Source organism: Trichechus manatus, unplaced genomic scaffold (assembly GCF_000243295.1).
Source record: "Trichechus manatus latirostris isolate Lorelei unplaced genomic scaffold, TriManLat1.0 scaffold00045, whole genome shotgun sequence".
NCBI classification, from domain to species: Eukaryota; Metazoa; Chordata; class Mammalia; order Sirenia; family Trichechidae; genus Trichechus; species Trichechus manatus.
Genome location: NW_004443981.1, coordinates 11,970,289 through 11,980,441, shown reverse-complemented (window position 1 = coordinate 11,980,441; position 10,153 = coordinate 11,970,289). Strand labels below are relative to the sequence as shown.

The window sequence follows — 10,153 nt, the reverse complement described above, 5'->3', positions numbered from 1 at the left end:
GTTGTGAGATTGTTAACCGTTGTCATAGGGCAACATTTGTAGTAACTGTTAAATGAGAAACTATTTTGTTCTGTAAGCCTTCATCTTAAGTGAGAAGAACAGCACAATTGGAAGAGCGTACTCAACGTCACTGGACTGTGCATGTAGAAATTTTTGAAATGGTGTATCTTTGGCTATGTGTATTTTCACCCAAAAAAAATGGTTGAGAAATTAGAGGGTTGACATGTCGTGGGGTTGTTAACCAATGTCATAAAACAATATGTGTCCTACTGTTTCATGAGAAACTTTGTTCTGTAAGCCTTCACCTGGAGTACAATTAAAAAAAAAAAAAAGAAAAAACCAGTTGCCGACGAGTCAACCCTAACTCACGGCAACACTAACCCCATGTGTGTCAAAGTAGAACTGTGCTCTCTAGGGTTTTCAGTGGCTGATTTTTCATAAATAGATTGCCAGGCCTTTCTTCCAAGGCCCCTCTGGGTAGACTCAAACCTCCAACCTTCAGTTAGGAACCGTGCACTTGACTGTTTGCACCACCCCAAAAAAGAAAAACTAAACCTGGTACTGTCACGTCACTTTTGACTCACGGTGACCCCATGTGTGACAGAGTAGAATTGCTCCATAGGGTTTTCTTGGCTGTAATCTTTATGGAAGCAGATAGCCAGACCTTTCTTCCATACACAAAAACCTCTTGTGCCACCCTACAAAACCAAACCCGTTGCTGTGGAGTCCATTCCGACTCATAGCGACCCACCCAGGAGGAGCTAAGTCCCAAGTCTGGTCAATCACAGGACTCAGAGCTCTGGGCAGAGATTAATTGGCTCAAGGGGGAAAGTCCCATGACCCAAGCCAGGCCATTCAGGGCCCTTCCCGGGGCAGGAGTGGAGGGGAACACCCGTCTTTGCTCTAGGATCCCAGAGCTGTGGCAGCTGTGGCAGCTGTGCACTGCCCTGGTGGACGAGGACAAGGCCTATGTACAGATTGCAGCAGGGACAAGAGGGAACAGAGACAGTGACCCTGTGACCCACCAGCACCCCACCCCTGGACCCACACCTCCCTTTGAAGCTTCAGCAGCTCTGTGTGGGATCCTACCGCTGGCCACATCGAGATTCCCAGCCAGGCCTTTCCTAAGCAAATAATCCAACCACGAGAGTCTCACTTCCTTGTTCCAGCTTTTGTTTTTCTTTGCTTATTTGAATGTTTTTACCATGTACGTGTTTTACTTTCATCATTTAAAAAAAAAAAAAATCACAAAGCTCTTTGTCTTTGAAAGCCAAATCCAAAGCCTGCTTCTAACTCCCCTGGCCACGCCTGGTTTAGTCTCTGATGGGACCAGAGTCTTCCTGCCCTCCTACGACTGGGCACCTCGGCACTGGCCTGGGAGACATGGGTCTCAGGGGCTGTAGTGGAAACCCATTTTCCTAGGACCCTGTGCCCTGGGGAGCCCGCCCCACCCCAGCCGAGACTGGCCGTGGACTTCGGCCCCACCTGCAGAGCACCTGCAGCCAGCTCTCGCATGTACTCTCTGGGATCTGACTCTGAGATTAGGATCTTTACTGCAAATCCACTGGTCCCCAGGAGGTTGGCATGGGCCGAGCAGCCAGCTGAGCGGGGCTGGAGCACAGCCTGACTCAGGCAGGCCGTGTGGCCTTGGGCAAGTCGCTCCCCCTCTCTGAGCCCCACTCCATCTTCTGTAAAGAGACGCTGGCAGTTAGCCTCGGGTTTCTCTTTGGGCTGGGGACAGCCTGGGTGCCAGGAAAGCAGAGCTGCACAGGCGGTCCTGTCCTGAGGAGCCACCGCCTGTCTGCAAGATCATTATCACCGCAGCGACATTTTTTGAGCCCTGGGTGATACAATCAGTTAATGCACTCTGCTACTAACTGAGAGGTTGGAGGTGCAAGTCTACCCACAAGCACCTTGGAAGAAAGACCTAGCAATCTGCTTCCAAAAAATCAGGCATTGAAAACCCTACGTATCACAGTTCTACTCTAACACACGTGGGGTCTCCAATAGTCACAGCCGACTCAATGGCAGCTGGAACTGGGCCAAGTACTTTCATATGACCTCATTAATTCATACAACTCCACAGGGAAGTACTATTATTACCAGCACTGAACTTGTCCACGCCTTGATCTCCTTATCTGTTTATGGACTCACCCAGGGGCACATAGCTGGGGATGACCTACGTGAGTGGGTGCTGGGGTCCTGGACAGGCAGATGGCTCCACAGCCGAGCTCTCCACCTGTGCAGTCTGCTCCACTGAGACAAGAGCCGGGCGGGCCAGAGCACGGAGGGAAACCCAGACAAGGGCCCTCACCCGACCCAGCCTGTGAGGGCAGCCAGGCCGGCTTCCTGCAGGAGGTGGATGTGAACCAAGCCCAGGAGGGCTGAGCGAGAGTGAGCCAGGCAGAGCAAGGAGGAAAGATGCCCAGGACGGAGGAGCTTCCGCAGATTCCTGGAAGTGAGAATGCAAAGTCCAGGCTCATTAGTTCAAAATGGGGTGTAGGGGGGAAATGGAGCGGCAGCGCTGGATGGAGACGGGGCAGGCGCAGCACTCCTGAAAGCCGGCCTCTGAGAACTTGCGCTGCCCCATCCCTGGCTCTGGACAAGACACTTCCCTCACTTCCCTGGCCTCTGAGTCATCCAATCCTTCCCAGCCACCCCCTCCAGGAAGTCTCCTGGATTGGCTCCAGGGCCCCCAGCTCCTCTCTGGAGAGAGTTCCTTCCCCACGTCCTGGACTGCCAGGTACCACACTGGACACCTTCCCACCCAAGATCTCATTTCATCCTTACACCCACTCTGCCAGCCAGGGATGACTGTCCATTTTGCAGATTGGGACAGTGAGGCTGCAGCCCAGAGTATCCAGACCCCTCAAGTATCTGGCTCTGGGGTAGACCCAGGCTGCTGCTCTGTAGATCACGAGCTCCTGAGGGCCAGGACTCCGGCTGCAGTACCTTCTCTCCCAGCCCTCTCCGCCTGCGGCCAGGGGCAACGAGCCTGTGAGGGGAAGCCCGCAGAGAGCCCGGGGCAGGGAAGGAAATGTGGGCAAGGCCGTGGAGGCCCTGCTCCAGCCTCAGCCCTTTCTTGGACCTGGCCTCCTCATGCGGTGAGAAGGGGGGACCACCCCCAGGAAGGTCACCGGTGTAGGGCTGGAATGCTACCACCCATGTAGAACATAAACAGTGCTGGGTTATGGCTCACCTCACAGGAGAAAACCAGAAAGGTCACAAACCTACTCAGGGATTTCCAGCCCCAGAACCCGGGCTCCATCGAGTTACAGCAACGCTGACCGTTAAACACATTTCCTGTTTGAAATGTTTAAATGCAATAGGGTATATATTCCATAATCTTGGGGTGGGGCAGGAAGACACCAAGTGAAAAACTATAAAGAAAAAGGTCAATCAATTCGACTATATTAACCAAAAAAAAAAAAAAAAGCCACTGTGATAACAAAAGAGAAATTATAAACGGGGGGAATATTTGCAACAGATACCACAGACCGATAAAGGGTTAAAAACCTCCTATACACAGGCTCCAAGGAATTAACAAGCAAACGATCTATGCAAAAGAAATAAACAAAAATGGCCAATTGAAGTATGAAACCCAACCATCAAATAAATGCAAATTAAACCCACAATGAAACAGTATTGTTTCGTCAATCTGACTGGCTAAGGTTAAAAGGTTTGCCAACACTGGGTGTTGGCAAGGGCATGGGGAAACCGGGAAAGTGTCCACAGGGAGCGTGTCCCACGATGCTGGGAGTAAGCGTGACGAAGCCTGTGTGGGGGCAACTTGGCAGCATCTCGAATAAACGCGGATCATCTAAATAAAAAGCGTGGGTCCTTTAACCCCATAAAGCCAGGTAAAGGCCTGTGCACGCTGAGCAGATTCTGAGAAACAACTCGCTTGTGGGTTAGACCGGCCGTTGGCAAGAATGAGGGTGAATCCGCAGAGTGGGTGCCCATGGAGGTAGAAAGGACCTCACAGGGACATTTAACGACACGGAAGGTGGACACCACGTATTGAGCTATAAGATACAAGACAGAATAGACTGAATTCTTTGGCACAATCTTTTTAAAGAATAATAATAAAAAGTGCCTCTACTGCCACCTTTGCTTCCTTCTGGGCGCTTACTGCGCCTGCAACTCCCCAACTCGGGGTGGACTTTGTGGCATCGCCGCCTGCCTGGCGCGGGGCCCAGGAGCTCCGCACACTGCAGGCGCCCAGGGGCTGCAGCTGAAGACCGGCGGCCGACCAGCTGCCCTCGTGGGCAGGATCCACGCGTCCAGCACATGGACCGCGTCCCCTGGAGCTCCCCCGAGCCTTCGCGTCTCCGCGCCCCGAGTTCGCTCCCGGGTCCCGGCCCCGGGAGTGGCTCTCGTCCCACTGCCGGATTGGAGCTGGTGACACGCGCACCCCACGCACCCCGGCTGCGTGGGTCCAGGCTCGGGGACGCGAGGCAAATGTCAGACCGGGGTGGTGCGTCATGGAGCACCTCGAGCGGGCGCGGCTCAGACCCTCTGGGCAGCGGGCGTGGGCGTGCCTGTCGGCACCTGGGCGGCCCGCGTTAGGGCTCGCCCCAACCCGGATCGCCCATGACGCCCGCACTCCATGCTCACCTAGCAGCGTGTCGCCCCGGTTCAGGCTCCCTACGACCCCGGTGGCTCCCGGCGCCCGCGCCCCACGCTCACCCAGCATCGGGCGGCCCCGGTTCGGGCTCGCCCCGACCCTGATGGCCCCGGGCGCCCGCACCCCACGCTCACCCAGCAGCGTGTCGCTCCGGTTCGGGCTCCCTACGACCCCGGTGGCTCCCGGCGCGCGCGCCCCACGCTCACCCAGCAGCGTGTCGCCCCGGTTCGGGCTCCCTACGACCCCGGTGGCCCCCGGCGCCCGCTCCCCACGCTCACCCAGCATCGGGCGGCCCCGGTTCGGGCTCGTCCCGACCCTGATGGCCCCCGGCGCCCGCTCCCCATGCTCACCCAGCATCTCCTTGCGCCGCTGCGTGTGCGGCTGGTCCGTGTAGACCCACTCGAAGTCGGTGCGTCCCGCGCAGTTGCCCATGGCTGGACCGGCGGCGCTGCAAGTCGTCTGCGCTCCACCTGCCGCGAGTCAAGTTCAAGGCGAGGGGGCGGGGCGGGGAGGGGCGGGGCCAGGTGCGCCCGGAGCGCGGAGCGGGCGGGGCTCCCGGCGGGCTGGGCCACCGGCTTGGGCGCCCCTAGGCTGAGCAGAAGCGGCCCCTCCGCAGCCTCTGGTGCCTCGGCCGGAAACGGGGTGAGCGTGCGCCAGGGGCTGCGGCGGCCGCGCGCGACCTGCCAGAGTCCGGGCCACCTTTGCGTCGGGCGCCGCTGCCGCCTGCAGGCCGCCTGGCTCCACTGAGCCCCCACGGCGGCCGAGCGCCAGTTCTCTCGGCGGCCCAGTCCCGCTCGCAGTCTGGCCTCGCGGACAGAGAAGCCAGCAGTAACTCCCACTTGGGAGAAAGGGGGTTAAATGGATGCGACAGTGGCGGTAAATAGAAGGTGCTCAGGAAGCGTTCGCTGCAGCAACTCTCCCTTCATCTGTCCCTTTCCCTCAGCCCACCCCTACACGCAGTGATGCGGAGGACAGGTAATGCGTCTGTGACAACCACGTTCGTGACTGAACGTAGGGGTGAGACAGACCCACCCCTGCCTGAAGGGAACTGGAGGGCTCGGTGGGGACACGGACACGAAAGTAGGCTTATGACTCAGGGTGATGTATGCCGTGACAGGGGTTGGCCCTAGAGCAGCCAGGGTCCAGGAGAGGGGACTTTTCTGTTGGTCCCTGAAGGATGAGTAGGAGTTCACCAGATGGGGAGAAGGGAGGGCGTTGATGGTAGAGGGAACAGCAGGTGCAAAGACTCAGAGGAGGCTGAAAGAAGCCAGACATTCTCTGAATGGGGAGTTGGAGTTTTGGGGAGTGAGGGAACAGGGCTCCCCATCTCCACCTTCTCAAGGATTCCTCTTGCCCTTCTCTCCCTCCTCCAGAGCTTTGGCGGGTACACCTGGTGTGCCTGAGGATGAGAGACCACCCTCTGCTCTGAACTGCCTGGGCAGCTGCTCAACATACCGTGAGGCAGGCACTGGGCTGGCAGCCCTGGGGAGCCTCCCTCAGCCCCCTGGAAGCCCGTGGCCCTGGGGTGTGGTACTTCTCTTGGCCCGCTCCCTCAACCGAGGGCCAAAGGCAGTCCTGGCATGAGCCTGGGAAGAGGGCCACTGTGAGTGGACATCCAGTAGGCAGCCACCGCCTGCCCCTGAGTTGATCATGAGGAAGTGGGTGGAAATAAAGGCTAGTTCCCCACCCAACAGGGAGACCTCAGAGCCCGGTGTGGGGCCACCACCCCACTCCTTGCAGCTCCCATTGGGGACCCCGGCCCAGCTTGCACCCGTCCAGAGACAGAGTGGCTTGCTCTCTTCCCAGCCAGAAGGGCCCTTTAGAGGTCATCCTGCCAGCCACCACTTGACAGATGGGGAAACCAAGTCCCAGAGATGAGGGGGGACTCACCTAAGGCACACGGCAGTGAACAGCGAAGCTGGGGAGGGACCCCAGCCCCTGACGTTTGACTCAAGAGCCCCCAACTCGGAGCATCTGCCCCCATGTTGAGCTTGGTGAGATCTGCCCTGATGAAACTCAAACCTGGATCCTAGCTGTGCCTCCTGGGACACCACCAAGCCTGCCAGCTCCCGCTGCCCCAGGACAGTGACCAGAACACGTCACTCAGACAATGCCAAGGACACAGCCTGGTCAGATGAAACTAGCTTGTGCCCTCCTTTTACAGACCAGGCAACTGAGACCAGCGAGGGGATGAGTCAAGGACACACTGGAGGGCACAGGGAATGGAACAAAGGTCCGAGATGCACGACTCCCAGTCCAGTGCTCCTGTCACGTAACCCCCAAGTCCCTGGGGTCTGCTTGGACAATAGAAAATAAACTCATGATGATGCACTTGTCTGAGCCCAAGCGATGGCCCTGTAACCCATTGCCGTCGAGTTGATCCTGACTCATAGCCACCCTACAGGACAGAGTAGAACTGCCCCATAGAGTTTCCAAGGCTGTAATCTTTAAGGACGCAGACTGCCACATCTTTCTCCTTTGGAGCAGCGGCTGGTGGGTTTGAACTGCCGACCTTTCGGTTAGCAGCTGAGTGCTTAATCACTGCACCATCAGGGCACCTTCATCCTGCCCCATGTCCTAGAAAAGGAAGAAAAAAATGTATTTGTTGGTAACGTGGTGTCCTGAATGGAATTCTGGGACAGAAAAAAACTTGGATAAAACTTAGATAAAAATTAAGGTTTTTAAGTGAATAATAATATATCAGTATTGGTTTATCCATTGTTACAAATATACCATACCACTGTAAGATGTTAATAAGGGAATCTGGGTGTGGGTGTAAGGGAACTCTGTGTACTATCTTTGCAGTATTGCTGTAAATCTGAAAGTGTTCTAAAAACGTTTCAAAAAGAAAATGAATTTTAAGTGTGTGCGTGCGTGCATGTGTGTGTATGCGTGTGTGTGTGCGTGCGTGTGTGTGTGGGGGGTTGTTGTTACGGCCCTAACAGCGCTGGAGAACAGGGACTCTCGTGGACTAGAAACAGAGCGACCCCGACATGGCCACTCTTGACTCCTCCGCATACTCCCACACAGTCTCCCCTCGCTGGGCAGCAGCTGAGGGGGGAGTGCTGACTCTCAGGAGGGGCCGTGATTGGGGTCCCTTGGGACAGAGTGCTTGGGTGTCTGCGGATGCCTGGGGGGAGCAGGGAGCACCCACACCCAGAAGTTTTAAGAGCAGAGGTTTGCTGCTCCAGCAGAAAGCCCTCTTCTGCCCAATGTTTGCAGAAAACAGGCCAGAATGCATTCCACACTGTCCCTCCCAGCCCTTCCCAAAATCAGTACAGTCAAGGTGTATGACCCAGAGGCAGCAAACATGGGAGGGAAGTCAACACCGTGCTAGAAGGGCAACCAACCCCAAACCAACACCTGGGAAAACAGAACTATTGAAGAAAGAAGAACTGGATTTAGGAATGAGAATAGTATCTCCCGAGACATACAGAAAGTTATTTCATCTATTAAAAAAAAAAAAAAGGAATGAACTAGAGGTGAACAATTAAAAATTGCTTATTAAAAGGAAAACCCTCTATTGAAACGAAGCATACCAAGGACACATGGAGGACATGTTCAGACTCCTAGCCTCCGTGTAATGAGATTTATAGAGAGAGAAAATACAGAAAATGGGAGTGACAACATTAATCCCTACCTGCCTTATTTTCTTCATAGAAGTCATCGCTCACTGAAATTATAATTTAATTATATGTAATCATAGTTATCGCTGTCTGAAATAAATTATTATAGCATGTATTTATTTGCTTGTTTATTGTCCGTTTCCTCCACTAGAACGCCTTGTTCTCTTGTGTTCACTCCTGGTATCCTCAACGCCTAGAACAGTTTCTGGCACAGGAGATGCCCTTAATAACTATTTTCTGAATGAAGGAATATGAATGAATCATGTTAAACAAGTAATAAATCAGCATTTCCCAAAACAGAAGCGAAATGGGTCATCAGACTTCAGGCTCAAGTGTGTCAACAAGATTAAAAGTTGGTTCAACCACTTTGGAAAAACTCTTCAGCAATATCTACTAAAGCTACACAAACCTACACCTTATGGTCCAGCAATTTGTGGGTATATATCCAAGAGAAATGAAAATATATAGCCACCAAAAGGCATATGCAAGAATATTCATAGCAGCTTTGTTTGTAAGAATCAAAAACCTAGAAACAATCGCAATGTCCAACAATTAGAGGATGGATACGCAGATTGTGGTACAGCCATACACTGGAATACAGTGCAGCAAAAAAAATAATGAATTACTGATACACACACCAATGTGGATCAGTCTTATAGATACAATGCTGTTTAAAATAAGAACACATCCTAGATGGTGCCCGGCTACCACCAATGACCACCCTGACAGGGAACTCAACAGAGAGTCCCTGATGGAGCGGCAGAAAAGTGGGGTAGAGAACTCAAATTCTAGTAAAAAGCCCAGACTTAATGGTTTGACTGAGACTGGAGGGACCCCAGAAGACATGGTCCCCAGACTCTCTGTTAGCCCAGAACTAAAACCATTCCCGAGGCCAACTCTCCAGACAAAGATTAGGCTGGACTATGGGACATAAAATGATTCTCGTGAAGAGTGTGCTTCTTAACTCAAGTAGATACATGAGACTAAATGGGCAGCTCCTGTCCGGAGGCGAGATGAGAAGGCAGAGAGGGTCAGGAGCTGATTGAATGGACACGGGAAATCCAGGGTGGAAGGGAGGAGTGTGCTGTCACAGTATCGGGAGAGCAACTAGGGTCACGTAACAATGTACGTATAAATTTTTGTATGAGAGACTAACTTGAATTATAAACTTTCAGTTAAAGCACAACAATAAAAAAAAAAAAGTAAAATAGAATAAGAACACATCCTACTTGACCTACAGATTCAACACAATCCCAAGCAGAATTCCAGCAAGCGATTTCGTAGATATCGACAAACTGACTTTAAAATTTTTATGGAAAGGCAAAAGACTGAGAGTAGCCAACAATACTAAAAAAAAAAAAAAAAAACAGAGTTGGAGGACTCACACTACTCGATTTCAAGACTTAACCATAGAGTAAGCAAGACAGCATGGTAATTCATGGACTCCAGACTTTCTGGAGCCATGGAGGCTGGACGACTCCCCAAAACTATTGCCTTGAGATAATCTCTAAACCTTAAACCAAAAGTATCCCCTGGAGTCAGTCTTCTTAAAATCAAACAATGGTTTAGTTTAACTAGTAAATAGTGTCTGCCATGAGCATTGTGCTCTTTCAAGGTCTAACTATATGGGATCAAAGGGACAACTGCAACTCAACAGATTAGATAGGAAACTTAGGGGGCAGTGAGTTTATGTTAATGAAAGAGCAACAACTCAGAAAAAGAGGATGAGAATGGTTGCACAACTCGAAGAATGTAATCAATGTCATTGAATTGCACATGTAGAAACCGATGAATTGGTGTATGTTTTGCTGTGTATATTCTCAACAGCAACAAAATTAATTAAAAAAAAATTTTAAAGACAGCATGGTATTGGTGAAAGAACAGACACATAGATCAACAG

The 10,153-nt window shown here is 52.6% G+C and overlaps 1 protein-coding gene across 1 annotated transcript in view; it reads right to left on the bottom strand.

Moving 5' to 3' along the window:
- Positions 1 to 5,061, bottom strand: part of DEGS2 (delta 4-desaturase, sphingolipid 2) — a 20,205-nt gene extending 15,144 nt beyond the window's left edge. Inside the window, exon 1 of the mRNA XM_004376727.1 lies at positions 4,978 to 5,061. Coding sequence (XP_004376784.1) covers positions 4,978 to 5,059 — 82 coding nt within the window. The 5' untranslated portion in view covers positions 5,060 to 5,061. The remainder of the gene's footprint in view (positions 1 to 4,977) is intronic.
- Between the last annotated feature and the right edge of the window lie 5,092 nt (positions 5,062 to 10,153).